The sequence below is a fragment of the Doryrhamphus excisus genome, chromosome 13 (assembly GCF_030265055.1).
Source record: "Doryrhamphus excisus isolate RoL2022-K1 chromosome 13, RoL_Dexc_1.0, whole genome shotgun sequence".
Lineage (NCBI taxonomy): Eukaryota > Metazoa > Chordata > Actinopteri > Syngnathiformes > Syngnathidae > Doryrhamphus > Doryrhamphus excisus.
In genome coordinates this window covers 19,649,354-19,666,212 of record NC_080478.1, presented here as the reverse complement: position 1 = coordinate 19,666,212, position 16,859 = coordinate 19,649,354, and the positions used below count along the sequence as shown (strand labels likewise).

The following is a 16,859-nucleotide window of genomic DNA, read 5'->3' as shown; positions in this document are numbered from 1 at the left end:
CGCAAATGCTGAAAATAGTCCTATAGCGCAATGTTAAAAAATACCTTAAAAAAATTCCAACTGTGATCCAGATCACCCACAAAATTTTAATCAGTTCTTCCGTATCCCATTTCCGACAATTCCTGAAAGTTTCATCCAAATCTATTCAGAACTTTCCAAGTTATTTTGAACACAAACACTTAAACGCCATAGCCTCCTTAGCAGAGGTAATTAAAGCTGGTGGTGTCACTGAAGAAATACTGACACCTAGTGGCCAATGTAGAAAACTTCACAAGTTGCATTGTACTGTATTTATATTTTAGTGCATTTTGACATTTTTATGCTTGAAATATAAATAACCTCAGCGAAAGATATGTACAATTTACCTAAATATGCATATTTTAGACTAATAATATGCTATAGTCGACTTTGTAATGTCTATTTGCCAATAACATCTCATATTTATCCCAGCATCGCTAAATTTATTATTTAATCGCCTCTAACTCTATTTTATTTTGAAGGTTTATTATCAAGCTGCAAAGCTTCCGCGTGTGTTTTATTTTGACATTTTCTGTTGACGTCATTAAACGAGTGCACTTTAGGGGGCACAAGTGCAGACTGGACGGCAAAGTTCAATGACGTCATGAGTACCCGGATGTTAGACTCACGGCGAGTGTGCAGCGATGGTCCTAATCGAGAAAAAAAAAACATTGGTCATCACCAACTTCAATCATCGCCATTTTATGGAGGGAATTGAGTTATTGCTGTTCCTGGAGGGAAGATTAAAGGAAGCGGGAAAATATTGCCTCGTCATTTCCGGTAAGTACGCAACGACAGTAATGGATTTGGGACAGCTCTTGTATATTTTTCTGTTAAATAAATCGGTTTTGGTTTACTTTTTACGTCGGATACACTTCTGGCGTAACTGTAGCCGGGAATTTTAATTACTATACGAGGAAAATTAGGAACGTGTACAATTATACCAGCAGGTCCAATTTGGGACGGCACTCCGCTGTCACGGTGGGCAAGCCTGCCCCAGGAACTAACCCTGGAACTCACAGATCCTGGACGCAGTTGTGGCTCAGTCGGAGCTGAAGGCAGAACGTCGTGTTGCTTTCTGGGGTCCAGTAGGTAACGTTTTATTTGGCCATCCATTTTCTGTGCTGCTGTACTCACTAAGTGTCACGGGTACGTTGTATTTTTGTTTATTTTATTATCTTTACCCTCGTTAGTTTAACATGTTTGATGTTGTCTTCAAAGTCAAATGCTTTCTAAGCCAATTGAGCTAACATAAAGTTTTCTTGCCCATTAATTAATGTTATTATTATTACTGAATTGATGATTGCCAATATTGCTTGTGTGGTGCACTCTCTGGATATGTACCTGTTTGTGAAATGTCACCATAATTTTATAATTTATTTGATTGTTTAGTAGTTTATAGTTATTAAACAAGTAGTATGACTATTTTTGACGCAGGGTTAAGTGGAAGTGATTGATTTAGTATCAGTTATTCGTAAATATTACCATCAACTCCCATCAATCATGCACATATGGCAGGGATAGGCAAACTGCGGCCCATGGGCCACATCTGGCGCACCAAGCAGGCAAACCATATATATATAGACAGCCGCATTGCCACATTTTTTAAGCCAGTGTGGTCCAGAAGTTTGCCCGCTCCTGACATATGGTGTTAAAATAAGTTGTTTACTTTCCAGTTCTAACGCCATGGCTGAACATATGCATGTCAACACGCCGCTATTGGAGAGCATCGCCATGTCCAAACGTGTGGGAACCACCGTGTATTTGAAAATGGAGAATTCCCAGCCCTCTGGTTCTTTTAAGATACGTGGCATCGGACACCTGTGCCAGCAGGTAAAAAGACCCCCCATTCAGTAGAGAATCATGTACATGTACTCTACTCTATGGGACTCCATTACATGTCACTTTTCTCCTTTTCAGCTTGCGCCACGATCTAAAGGAATCGTCTGTTCCTCAGGTTGTATCTGAAATACAACCCGGTCATGCCGTCGATTCCACATGGTGGCAGGAGATAGCTTAGTTCAGGGGTGGGCAAACTACGGCCCGGGGGCCACATCCGGCCCGCCAAGTGTTTGAATACGGCCCGCCCAATCTTTCAAAAGTATTTAATTTAAAGTCAACATACAACCTGGCATCATGGCCTGAGCCAACCTTTTTGGTGGTTGTATCAATTTGGTTGTTTGACATGGTCTGTTGTTTACAAAGTGCTCCTGAAAAAAGAGACACAAGCACATAATAATAATAATAAAAATTTAAATAATAATAATTATATTATTATTATAACTATTATGATTATTATATTTATTATATTAATGCTAATTATTATATTAATTATATATAATAATATTGTTATATTTGCATATTTTACATAATAATAATATAATAATTATTATTTTAATTTTATTTTAATTATTATAATATTTTATTATTTTTAAAATATTTAAATATAAATATAAAATAATAAATAATAATAGCAGATTGCATGACAATTTTACAGATACAATAATACCAGGTGGACTGTTACGTGTAAAATATATAGTCTGCCCCCCCGGAAATTTTGTTATATCAATGCGGCCCGCGAGTCAAAAAGTTTGCCCACCCCTGGCTTAGTTCAACTATAACAAAACATGTCTTGTTCCAGGTGGGAATGCTGGGATGGCGGCTGCTTATGCAGCTCGAAAAATGCGCGTGCCGGCCACCGTTATACTTCCCTCGACAACCCCTCAGTTTGTTGTCCAGAGACTACAGGAGCAAGGTGCTACTGTGAAAGTGGTGGGCAAGGTAGAGCATCGTTGTCTTTGCTGTCTATCATTATCTTAATATGCATTTTTTTATTGCTATTTTTAAGAAATAGTACATGATGTCGAGAATAATGCATAAGAACCCTTTGCACAGGTCTGGGATGATGCTCACGCCGAGGCGCTTAGAATTGCTGAGACCGAAGGACTTGTCTATGTGCCTCCGTTTGACCATCCTTTGATATGGTAGGTGCTAATTAGTCATGGGCAACTTGATTCAGTTCTTATTATTTGTTTTGTCGGGTTTTTGATGCAGCTTGGGCAGGAAGGGGAAAGGAGAGTTGATTTGAGGCAGCGACCAGAGGGCTGCTAGGGGTTGTGAATAATAAGCATGCTTGGGCATATGTGATTTTTTTTTTTTTTGCACATTTCAGAATAATACTGTAAGTTTAATGTCTATATCAACAAAAAAAATTCCTGTAGAATCAAATGAAATTGTACACTATTGAATCACTCTGTTTTAAAACTGGCTCTTTGTGATGTCACAGAGGAGCAGGCTTCCTTGTTAGTGGTGTGTCATGAACGAACGGGTCAAAAGAACTAGTTCTTTTTTGTGAACGTAAGGAATGAACCGAATGAATCAACCCTAAAATACCCGTTCAGTCCGTTCAGTTGCAAATGATTTTTTTTTGAGAGTCAGTTCACCGTTCCTTTTGCTGTATCCTATCTAGCCTGTCTTATCCTATCGTCACGCCTCGTTCTGTGGGTGGGTGGGTGTTGGTTAGCTGACTGAAGACAGACACCGAGAAATTGTACCGACACTTCGTTGGCCGTTCATTCACGACCGACAGTTGAGTTGGAACGAACGTGAACATGAATAAACGCACTGACTCGAAATGACCGAAATGTACCGATCTGTTTACCGAATGAACCGGAATGATCCGGTTCACCGAAATGAACGATTTTGCCTAACCACTATTTTTAGATTCGCTAGTCCGCCCTCCGCCAAGCTCTGCGTTTCTGTTTATGAAACAAGCTCAGGCAGAGGACTGTTTTTGTGAACATCGACGTATCCGCCGAAGTGTTGCTGAAGTCAGAAACACGGCACGGTGGTCTAGGGGTTAGCGCACAGACCTCACAGCTAGGAGACCAGGGTTCAATTCCACCCTCGGGCATCTCTGTGTGGAGTTTGCATGTTCTCCCCGTGCATGCGTGGGTTTTCTCCGGGTACTCCGGTTTCCTCCCACAATCCAAAAACATGCTAGGTTAATTAGCCACTCCAAATTGTCCATAGGTATGAATGTGAGTGTGAATGGTTGTTTGTCTATTGTCCTGGGATTGGCTGGCCAGGGTGTCCAGGGTGTACCCCGCCTTACGCCCGAAGACAGCTGGGATAGGCTCCGCGACCCTCGTGAGGAAAAAGCGGTAGAAAATGAATGAATGCTATGCTTCCACAGATGTGGCGAGAACCACACTGCCCGAAAAAAAAAAACAACAAAAACGTGTTATGACCACATTTCCACAACCGCCTTTGACAAAGTGTGTCCGACAATGAGTGCTCCTCCTCGGTCAGGCCAGGTTGGAATCCAAGGAAATACAAGTCGAATAGGTGCAGATTCTGGAAGATCTCAAAGTTAATCGTGTGTTTATTGTGTGTAGCTGCTCTATAGGAGTCCACAACTCGATACAAAGGGTATAAAAATGAGCATTATAGGTTAAAATATATGGTTTTGAATGACATCTGACACCTCAAACTCAAACCCGCATGAAAAAACACAGATTAAGTATAAAATACATAGCAACACTCAATCTTCCAGTATTTAGAAACAAAAGTATTAATGGGAAAATGGGACCCACTTGGTCCCCTATTATTCCCCTTTTTGAAGTGAAGAACGCCACTTTGGTTGTGTTGAAGAAGAAGAATCTCTTTTGTTCAGTATATTGCGTTATTTTGCTCTAAAAAAATAAATGTTTGAATAATTTGTTCCCTATCTATTCATATTACTTCCAAACTTGCATTTCGATTCAAACAGTATTAGAATAATTGTAGACAAAAATAAAATCTACAATGCCCGTAGGGGTCGTCAAACAGAAGGCTAAGACGTGAATGTGTTTTTTTTTTTCATCTCACTCATGAGCTGATATTAATTTGACAGATCAAATATTAACGTTAGGTTTAGGCAGACTTTATTGAACCACAAGGAAAATTGCTTGGCGACAGTAGTTCCAGAATAAAATTGAACGCAATATGAACAGAATATGAATTAAATAAAATGAATATAAGATAAACAAGATTTGTATAATACAAATTGTGTGTGTAAATATAAGTAAATACAAGTATCTTTTGACAGTATCTTTGGTATTGGTATTGTAGAGCTGGATAGCGTATGAAATAAACGGAGTCCTGTAGCGTTCACTGTGGGAACGGAACTGGAGGAGCACTGAGTCCAGATGGGGTGGACTTCTTGGGGCGTCGGCACTATGCAGAATGTTTTTCATAGCTAGTTAATTTTCACCGTTATCCTTGCCAGAGTTTCACATTTACAGATTGGGGAAAAGACTGTATAAACACCATGTGGTGTAGTAGTAGTGGCATGTCTAATTAAGAAAAAAAAATGTAATGTCAACACTTTGCCAGTCAAACTACTGTCAGCTCAGTTGTTGGTGAAATTTAAAACACCCTGTTGACATTTTAGCCTTCTGTTTGCCAAAACCTCCCGGCATGGTGAATTTCATTTTCACTTGAACCTGAATTTAAGTAGCAAACTAATTAGTTGGAGCGAAAATAAGGTTTCATCATTTCTCCGGGCTACTCCGGTTTCCTCCCACATTCCAAAAACATGCTAGGTTAATTAGCGAAATTCCAAATTGTCCTTAGGTATGAATGTGAGTGTGAATGGTTGTTTGTCTATATGTGCCCTGTGATTGGCTGGCCACCAGTCCAGGGTGTAGGGTTACGGTTAAGTGTCATAGAAAATGGATGACTGTGTATGTTTGTGAAAATAATGTAAAAAAAATGCCGGCTGCACGGTGGTCGAGTGGTTAGCAGGCCTCACAGCTAGGAGACTCGAGTTCAATTCCACCCCGTGCAATCTCTGTGTGGAGTTTGCATGTTCTCCCCGTGCATGCGTGGGTTTTCTCCGGGTACTCCGGTTTCCTCCCACATTCCAAAAACATGCTAGGTTAATTAGCGAAATTCCAAATTGTCCATAGGTATGAATGTGAGTGTGAATGGTTGTTTGTCTATATGTGTCCTGTGATTGGCTGGCCACCAGTCCAGGGTGTACCCCGCCTCTTGCCCGCAGACAGCTGGGATAGGCTCCAGCATAACCGAAACCTTAGTGAGGATAAGCGGTAGAAAATGAATGAATGAATGTTTACAACCGGGATGAGTGATTAGCGTGCAGGCCTCAGAGCTAGAACACCCGAGTTCAATTCCACCCTCTGTGTGGAGTTTGCATGTTCTCCCCGTGCATGCGTGGGTTTTGTCCGGGCTACTCCGGTTTCCTCCCACATTCCAAAAACATGCTAGGTTAATTAGCGAAATTCCAAATTGTCCATAGGTATGAATGTGAGTGTGAATGGTTGTTTGTCTATATGTGCCCTGTGATTGGCTGGCCACCAGTCCAGAGTGTACCCCGCCTCTGGCCCCAAGACAGCTGGGATAGGCTCCAGCATACCCCTGCGACCCGAGTAAGGATAAGCGGCATAGAAAATGGATGGTTCTACTTTACTGTATTTTTCCCAGTAAAATTTTCCACCTGACTTTATGTATATCACCAGCCTAATTATACGAAAACTGACAAAAAAACAACTGAATATTGCAAAGTGTATACTGCAACATATTGTAGTATTTTACCAGGCTTATGTATATAATGTTAGAATGAACAGTTACACATTTAGGGTAATTCCATATTTTCTGCGAACATTTTCTCATAAAAAAAAAATGGTCTCAAAATAATATTGACAATAATATCGTTTATCGGCAATAATTTGTTGATCAGTTATCATCTAGCAAAGTATATTATGGTGACGGGCCTACAGTTTGCTGTATAAAAGCGATGGTAAACAGCACATGAATGCTGATGCTATTAATTAGCATGTGTTTGACTGTCAGTGAGTCGAAAAGCCGGATACTACCAGAACGTGAATTGTCAAATAGAGAAATACGTCAAACACTGTATAAATATTTTACAGGGCTAATAACGGCATATGTGTTTTAAAAAATACAGGATTGTCAATATTTGAGCAATCAAATTAATGTCAGCTCAAAGGTGATTACTGTTTATAAGTTGAAGGAAAAACTCATTCATGTTTGACAACTCCCTACAGGCGTTGTAAAGTTTATTTGAATTTAAAAAATGTTTGGGAGTAATATGAATATGATACAATATGAAACAAATTTTTCATCATTTATTTTTTTTTTGCTGAATCCACCGAATACAACAGATGACTCCTTCTGACACAAATTATATATCACTATATTGACAGTTACTATGGTACCCATTATGGCATTGGATGCTCATATCACCGAGTACTTTGGTACGTGACAAAAAAATAAATAATTTAAAATAAAAAAAACTTAGACTATATTATGAAAGCAGGAAGTGAACAAATGTAACAGTTACTGATTGTAAAAGTACCAGATGGAGGGGTAGGATTTAATAAGCTTTGCTTCTTCCTACTCCTTTTGGACATGTGGAACTGGGAACTGATTATGGGATGCATTCAATTGTAATCTGATGCATGTTCAAATGAAATTAAACCATTGAAAAAAATTATTAATTAAATTTAATTAAAATTAAAAAAAATTTTTTTAAATAAAAAATTTTTTTTTAACTATATTAGGAAAGCAGGAAGTGAACAAATGTTAAAAACAGTTACTGATTGTAAAAGTACCAGATGGAGGGGTAGGATTTAATAAGCGGAAATAAAACCATTAAAAAATATTAAACAAAAATATATAAAAAATTAAAAACACAATTTTTTAATTTTTTAATTTTTTTTCATTAAATAAAAAAATAATAAAAAAATATTAGAAAAATATTATATTATATTATATTAGAAAAAATATTATATTAGAAAGGCAGGAAGTGAACAAATGTAACAGTTAGTGATTGTAAAAGTACCAGATGGAGGGGTAGGATTTAATAAGCTTTGCTTCTTCCTACTCCTTTTGGACATGTGGAACTGGGAACTGATTATGGGATGCATTCAATTGTAATCTGATGCATGTTCAAATTAAATAAAACCATTACCATTATCATTACCAATACCAATCATGGCTTGGATCGAACCAACGTTCTCTCCTTCAAAAAGACGGAAACATAGGCAAAGTGTGTCCCTTTTTCCGTGTGGTTATCCCTTTAATAACGGTTAACAATGCCAGTGATTTTTATTTTATTTTTTTATAAAATAAAAATTTATTTTTTTTATTATTATTTTTCTATTTTATACTTCATCTAATTTTTTTTTATTTGAGCATGGGCTTCATTTTGTGGACCCAAAACTACGCCAAGCTAAAACCTGATTGTACAATATTGATACACAAGTATCGGTGATCCATTTGACCATAGATTTGTATTCCTCTTTTAATTGATGCAACAAGGCAGGGCAATTCCAGTGTCATCACAGAGGCTGCAAGCACCCTGGGTCCCAGCGTCAAGCCTGGAGCGGTGTTGGTATCTGTGGGTGGAGGGGGGCTCCTCTGCGGCGTCGTCCAGGGCCTGAAGGACGTAGGCTGGGTGGATGTTCCCATCATTGCCATGGAGACCGTCGGGGCCGACTGTTTGAATGCGTCCGTTAAGGCCGGGAGGATGGTCACCTTGGATGACATCACCAGGTCCAATTCCTTATCTTGACAATGTAACACGTTAGCACTGTAGCTCGGCTTTAAAATAGCATGTTTTGCGTTTTATCGCTCCACAGCGAAGCCACGTGTCTTGGGGCGAAGACAGCCTGCAGGAAAGCGTTTGAATACACTCAAAGTAATGAAGTCACAATCATTTCGGAACTGGTGACTGACGAGCAGGCGCTTGGTGCCGTGGAGACATTCCTGGGTGAGTGTTTCTTCTCGTTATTGGAAAAAAAAACGTTTTCAGATGGGTGTCATTTTGCTGTATTAGCCTTCCTCTTGTGTTAGCTTTCTGGTATCATCTCTTATGTTGACGGGTCGGTTTTGACTCATGTATTAAATCAGCTATAAAATACACAATAAGTTACCATCAAATTTGCTTCTCATGTCTTGGTTACCTTCTTAGGCTTCCTCATGCATGAAAATGTTGCTTTTAATACTTTTGGTGTGGGCATGTAGGCCTTTTTTTGTCACTATACCCCTCCATTTCTATTTCCAAAAATGGTAAAAATGAACCTCAAAAGAATCATATTCATAAATTGAAGGTTCTTTTATTACCTGGATATTACTGAGGGCTATAGAACATATCTCTTAAATCAATTACTTTTATTTATTTTCTCATTTTAGTATTAATCACTAAAGAAACATCTATGGTGTTGGGGTGAATTTTGACCCATATATATTAATGTCAAGAAAAGGTATAAAAAGTTTTTCAGCAACAGAACTTTAGTACTTGCCATTCTTTCCATGATCCAAATTGTAAATGTGAAATCAGCCAGTAATCATGATTATTATTAATATAATAATTATATTATAATATTAATCATTATTATTATTAATATAATAATTATATTATAATATTAATAATAATGATTATTAAAGCTTTCATTATTTTATAATAATAATCATTATCATTATTAATACAAACATTATTATATAATAATATTAATAATAATTAATTATTTATAGTTATTATTATTATCATTATTATTAATATAATAATTATATAATAATAATGATATTAATAATATTAATTTAAAAATATAATAATAATAATATTAATTAAAAAATTAAAAACTATTATATAATAATATTAATTAATTAATATTAATTAATTAATATTAATTAATATTATATATATAATATATAATATTAATTAATATTATATATAAAATTATTAATATTAATATTAATTAATTATTTATAATAATTATTATTGTTTGTAATATAATAATTATATAATAATAATGATATTAATAATATTAATTAAAAAATATAATAATAATAATATTAATTACAAAATTAAAAAACTATTATATAATATTAATAATCATTAATTATTTATAATAATAATAATAATAATTATTATTATTATTATTCTAATAAAAATAATAATAATAATTATTATTATTATTAATAATAATAATTATATAATAATTATATAATTATATAATAATTATAATAATTATAATTATATAATATTATAATAATAATAATAATTATTATTATTATTATTATTAATAATTATTATTATTATTAATAATAATAATAATAATAATAATAATAATAATAATAATAATAATAATAATAATAATAATAATAATAATAATAATAATAATAATAATAATAATAATAATAATAATAATAATGTGATAATAAAGTGCTATGAGAACGCAGCATTTTGTCTATGTACTGTTTATAGGACAAAGGTGGACTTCAGACATTTTTTAGATTTGCAAGTGGGCCCAGAGTTGGTAAAGTTCTTGAAACCCTGATCTACAACACACATTAGACCCCCACTTTTATTCATCTTCAATTTTTCTTAGGTATTGACTGTTGGATTTATATATATGTTAATGTCAAGAAAAGGTAGAAAAAGTTTTATTGTTTTCAGCAACAGAACTTTAGTATAAAGCGAAATTTAAAAAAGCAGACCAGGTCCAGATCTTGGTTCACTGTACTTCTTGCCATTCAAAATATTGCTTTATAGTCATATTATTATAACCGAGTCCAAACAATACAATGGTCATAATTTGGGTCTACTGTGCATCTGTTAGATGAGGAGCGCGTCCTGGTGGAGTTGGCCTGCGGAGCGGCTCTAGCAGCCGTCTACAGTGGGCTCGTGCAGAGACTACAGGCTGAAGGTGCTGAAGGTGCTACTGCATTCCGACAATAAGAGGTGATATCGTGACAGTATTTTTTGTCCGACTCGTTTCAGGTCGCCTACCCGTTCACTTGGGCCCCCTGCTGGTAATTGTGTGCGGAGGCAGCAACATTGACATGGAGGAACTATCCATGCTCAAACACAAACTGGAGGCCATATAAACACACATTAATATTAAGAGCTATAAATAGGCATATGGATAAGCATATGCAATATGCACATGAGCAAATGGGAATCCATTTCTTGTTTTTCAAAAATATTATTGTATGGCAGGGCCCACAGCTAAGAGACCCGAGTTCAATTCCACCCTCAGCCATCTCAATGTGGATTTTACATGTTCTCCCCGCCGGTTTCCTCCCACATTCCAAAAACATGCTAGGTTAATTAGCCACTCCAAATTGTCCATAGGTATGAATGTGAGTGTGAATGGTTGTTTGTCTATATGTGCCCTGTGATTGGCTGGCCACCAGTCCAGGGTGAAGACAGCTGGGATAGGCTCCAGCAACCCCAGCGACCCTCGTGAGGATAAGCGGTAGAAAATTAATGAATGTTTTTTTCCTAGCGGGGCTGCACGGTGGACGAGTGGTTAGCGCGCAGGCCCCGCAGCTAGGAGACCCAAGTTCAATTCCACCCTCAGCCATCTCTATGTGGATTTTGCATGTTCTCCCCGCCGGTTTCCTCCCACATTCCAAAAACATGCTAGGTTAATTAGCGACTCCAAATTGTCCATAGGTATGAATGTGAGTGTGAATGGTTGTTTGTCTATATGTGCCCTGTGATTGGCTGGCCACCAGTCCAGGGTGAAGACAGCTGGGATAGGCTCCAGCAACCCCAGCGACCCTCGTGAGGATAAGCGGTAGAAAATTAATGAATGTTTTTTTTCCTAGCGGGGCTGCACGGTGGACGAGTGGTTAACGCGCAGGTCTCGCTGCTAAAAGACCCAAGTTCAATTCCACCCTCGGCCATCTCTGTGTGGAGTTTGAATGTTCTCCTCGTCATTCCCCGTTTCCTCCCACATTCCAAAAACATGCTAGGTTAATTAGCCACTCCAAATTGTCCATAGGTATGAATGTGAGTGTGAATGGTTGTTTGTCTATATGTGCCCTGTGATTGGCTGGCCACCAGCATTTAAGATTTAATTTAATAGACATAGAGACTTGTGTGATTTGATCATGTGATTTATGCTCTAGTTCTGGTGCTGGGGGAGCTGGGTGGTGGGCTGACAGGAAGTGATATCGGGGATTCAGAGTTAAGTTTTAGCTTGGTGTGGGTAGCAGCTTCAACGGTAGACTGTGATTTTTATTCGATATTTACGAGGGATTCTTGTGCCCATTAAGAGAGAGAAGTCAAACCTGCAATAAAAACCTGTTGAGGGGATTAAAGTCTGGTGCTTGTGTGTCTCTGCGATCATTACAGTAACATTACTGCGCCCCCCCACTGCATTATCTAATCATGACAGACAGGGTAGTTATTTACTGGAAGTACATTTTTAACAGGCCGCCCACCACAGCACAGACCCGGGCAAACCACGGGCTCCAGGGCACCCACATCGGCCCACCCAGCACCCCCAACATAAGAACCCCATTGTGGACAATGCCCACAATGCCGCCGTCTGGTTATTGCTATTTAAAAAATATCAATTACCAGGTGTTCCCACAGGGTGGCGTAACAGTCCACCAGTCCACTATTCTGGACTTCTCAACGCTGGTTAGGAGACTTGCATTGCCCCTGGTCACTCAGTCTTTCAATTTTAGGAAACCACACCCGAATATACTGTATATGCACTCTATCTACTCTATTGATGACAGTAGGTAGACTATTGATGACGGCAGGTAGACTATTGATGACGGTAGGTAGACTATTGATGACGGTAGGTAGACTATTGATGACAGTAGATAATCTATTGATGACAGTAGGTAGACTATTGATGACAGTAGGTAGACTATTGATGACAGTAGGTAGACTATTGATGACAGTAGGTAGACTATTGATGACAGTAGGTAGACTATCGATGACAGTAGGTAGACTATCGATGACAGTAGGTAGACTATTGATGACAGTATGTAGACTAGTAATTGATGACAGTAGGTAGACTATTGATGACAGTAGGTAGACTATTGATGACAGTAGGTAGACTATTAATTGATGACAGTAGGTAGACTATTAATTGATGACAGTAGGTAGACTATTGATGACAGTAGGTAGACTATTGATGACGGTAGGTAGACTATTGATGACGGTAGGTAGACTATTGATGACGGTAGGTAGACTATTGATGACGGTAGGTAGACTATTGATGACAGTAGGTAGACTATTGATGACAGTAGGTAGACTATTGATGACAGTAGGTAGACTATTAATTGATGACAATAGGTAGACTATTGATGACAGTAGGTAGACTATTGATGACAGTAGATAGACTATTGATGACGGTAGGTAGACTATTGATGACAGTACGTAAACTATTGATGACAGTAGGTAGACTATTAAGTGATGGCAGTAGGTAGACTATTGATGACAGTAGGTAGACTATTGATGACAGTAGGTAGACTATTGATGACAGTAGGTAGACTATTGATGACAGTAGATAGACTATTGATGACAGTAGGTAGACTATTGATGACAGTAGGTAGACTATTGATGACAGTAGGTAGACTGTTGATGACAGTAGGTAGACTATTGATGACAGTAGGTAGACTAATGATGACAGTAGATAGACTATTGATGACAGTAGGTAGACTATTAATTGATGACAGTAGGTAGACTATTGATGACAGTAGATAATCTATTGATGACAGTAGGTAGACTATTAAGTGATGGCAGTAGGTAGACTATTGATGACAGTAGGTAGACTATTGATGACAGTAGGTAGACTATTGATGACAGTAGGTAGACTATTGATGACAGTAGGTAGACTATTGATGACAGTAGGTAGACTATTAATTGATGACAGGAGGTAGACTATTAATTGATGACAGCAGGTAGACTATTAATTGATGACAGTAGGTAGACTATCAATTGATGAACGTAGGTAGACTATTGATGACAGTAGATAATCTATTGATGACAGTAGGTAGACTGTCTATTGATTACAGTAGGTAGACTATTGATGACAGTAGGTAGACTATTGATGACAGTAGGTAGACTATTAATTGATGACAGTAGGTAGACTATTGATGACAGTAGGTAGACTATTGATGACAGTAGGTAGACTATTGATGACAGTAGGTAGACTATTGATGACAGTAGGTAGACTATTGATGACAGTAGGTAGACTATTAATTGATGACAGCAGGTAGACTATTTATTGATGACAGCAGGTAGACTATTAATTGATGACAGCAGGTAGACTATTAATTGATGACAGCAGGTAGACTATTTATTGATGACAGCAGGTAGACTATTTATTGATGACAGTAGGTAGACTATTAATTGATGACAGTAGATAGACTATTAATTGATGACAGTAGGTAGACTATTTATTGATGACAGCAGATAGACTATTGCCTCTGCACGGAACTGACAAATGTGAGTTTTTGCATGTCACACCAGACCTACAAGTTCCAAGTTTTCATTTACATATCAGACAGTAAACTCACGTTATGCGTGGGAGGCCATCGCTATGGAAACAAATCTTTGTCCGTCTACATCAGCGGAGAGAGAGCGGGAGAGAGAGAGACAACACATACTGTATTTGATGACAGAAACAAAACCCTTACAAAACCAGTAATATTTCGGATCATTTTGGCATATACTGTAATAGTTACTGTAAATGTACCATAAAATAGTAGTACAGAGATTTAACAAGGTGCAATCCTGTGATAATCAAGAAAAACAAAAACTAGATTAGGATAAAGAAAGGGAAACCTTAATTCATGTCAGCAGTACTTTTCTAATACGTAATAAAATACACAGAAATTGCAGTACTGCCTTCATCCTGAAGGAGCTGGAAGGTGCTTGTCACTGCCGTCCTTCCATTGATAGAAAGCAGTGTCGACTCAAACTAGATTTACAAATACTGTCATTTTGCTGAATGAATGAATTGGACTGCCAAGATGGAGGACTTTATACAGAAGCTCACCAGGAAGTGATCAGACTTTTACAACAAAGTATCAATTTTTTTTTTTTTTTTTTGTAAAAATTTACACGGTGGAATTTACATAGCGCCAATCATCCTCCTGATTTGAATGTAATCAAGATGAGACAAACGTCCAATGACTCAGTCAGTGGGAGTGTGGAGTGGAGTGGACATGACTGCACCGCTCATGCTTTCTATGAACTGTAAACCGTGAAAAGAAAACATCTCTCCATCCTCCGAGAAAAGGAACAAATGTGAACAACATAATGAAGTCATAGCTTACTTTACATCGTCCTCCAGATAATACACTCGGTATTCAACTCATGATATACTTCCAACTACGCTCTTACGTGCTAAATATGATTTGATAGGCACCCAAATATGGGCAACCCATTTCTATGACAACGGGATAGAGTTGCATTGATGAGTCCAGCGGAGGACATTGGAGCAGAGCTGCAGCTAAAAATAAAACCGTGAAAAGGAAATGTGGTTTTAGCGTGGAGACGCAAGTTCATATGCGAGCGCTCGCCGGTTTACAGCATGCTGACATTTTAAAAACACCATTTTTGTTCATAGATTCAAACATAGCGTGTACACAAAATAGAGTTTTTAATGTCCACCAAGCGCTGTAGCACCACATGATGTCATAATGGCACATTACGCAACAATGTAATACATTTCACCTCATTATGTAATGAGTTATGTAATAATTATTTTATTTTATTATTTTTTAAATTATTTTTATTATTTTATTATTTTTATTTTACTTATTTTATTTTTTTGAATTATGTAATAATTCCACATTGTGGAATAATCATAATTTCTAATACAATTTTTGAACATGTTTGTCCTAAACTAGGGGGAGCCGAGTGGGGGTAATAAACTGTAATAATAATAATAATAATAATAATTACTATTATTTTTTGTATTATTATTTTTTGTATTATTATTATTGTAAATAATAATATATAATATAATATAAATGAATTAATTTTTTTCCTTCAATTTAATTTTATTTTATTTTATTTTTGGGTACCATATTAAGTGTCAATATCGTGATATATATATAGCACATTATGACTGGTTCAAGACTCTAATAATAATAATAATTATAATAATTATACAATTATACAATACATTGTAATAATAATTATTATTATAATAATTATAATTATTATTAATAATAATAATAATAATAATACGTTAAAATGTATTACAGCTGAAAATGTATTACATTTTATACAAAGCACCATCATTATTATATTCAATAAATTTTCTATTTTTCAAAACTAAATTAATCATGCTGCTTTGTGGTTGATTATGGCTTATTATGTGTCAAAACAGATGATTATTTAAGCAAATGTTATGTATTTGTATGTCTAAATGAAGCATTTTCAATCATAACAACAGCTAAACGAACTAAGACACAAACAAAGCATTTAGATGATGTAGTACTCAACACCGGTCACTAGGTGTCAGTAATGTTTGATGAAACACAATCACACTCCAGACTTGATCACTACAACAACAAGGTTTTCTTGCAGGTTGGAATGAATCTCACAAACGGGCGAAATAATCCTGAATGAATGAAAACACTTGCTGCAATGCCTGGCATTGAACTTCCTTAGCATTGGAACACATTTACAGGAACACATATGAGCATGGGGATAATAATAATGGTATAATAATATAATAATAATAATGGTAATGGTTTAATTTCATTTGAACATGCATCAGATTACAATTGAATGCATCCCATAATCAGTTCACAGTTGTCCAAAAGGAGTAGGAAGAAGCAAAGCTTATTAAATCCTACCCCTCCATCTGGTATTTTTACAATCAGTAATTGTTACATTTGTTCACTTCCTGCTTTCCTAATATAGTCTAAGTTATTTTTTTTATTTTTTTTTTTTGTCACGTACCAAAGTACTCGGTGATATGAGCATCCAATGACATAATGGGTACCATAGTAACTGTCAATATAGTGATATATGATTTGTGTCAGAA

The 16,859-nt window shown here is 36.5% G+C and overlaps 1 protein-coding gene across 9 annotated transcripts in view; it reads left to right on the top strand.

The window, feature by feature from the left end:
• The first annotated feature begins 625 nt into the window (after positions 1–625).
• The window catches only part of LOC131140411 (synaptotagmin-14-like), a 51,413-nt gene continuing 35,179 nt past the window's right edge, over positions 626–16,859 (top strand). For 6 of the 9 annotated variants that reach the window (XM_058090816.1, XM_058090817.1, XM_058090815.1 and 3 more), the window contains exons 1-9: positions 626–798; positions 966–1,110; positions 1,695–1,851; positions 1,939–1,975; positions 2,660–2,799; positions 2,914–3,002; positions 8,365–8,598; positions 8,685–8,815; positions 10,668–10,763. In XM_058090816.1, the coding sequence (XP_057946799.1) occupies positions 663–798; positions 966–1,110; positions 1,695–1,851; positions 1,939–1,975; positions 2,660–2,799; positions 2,914–3,002; positions 8,365–8,598; positions 8,685–8,815; positions 10,668–10,763 (1,165 nt within the window). In that variant the 5' untranslated portion in view covers positions 626–662. The other 3 variants (XM_058090820.1, XM_058090819.1, XM_058090818.1) reach the window with 3 other exon arrangements.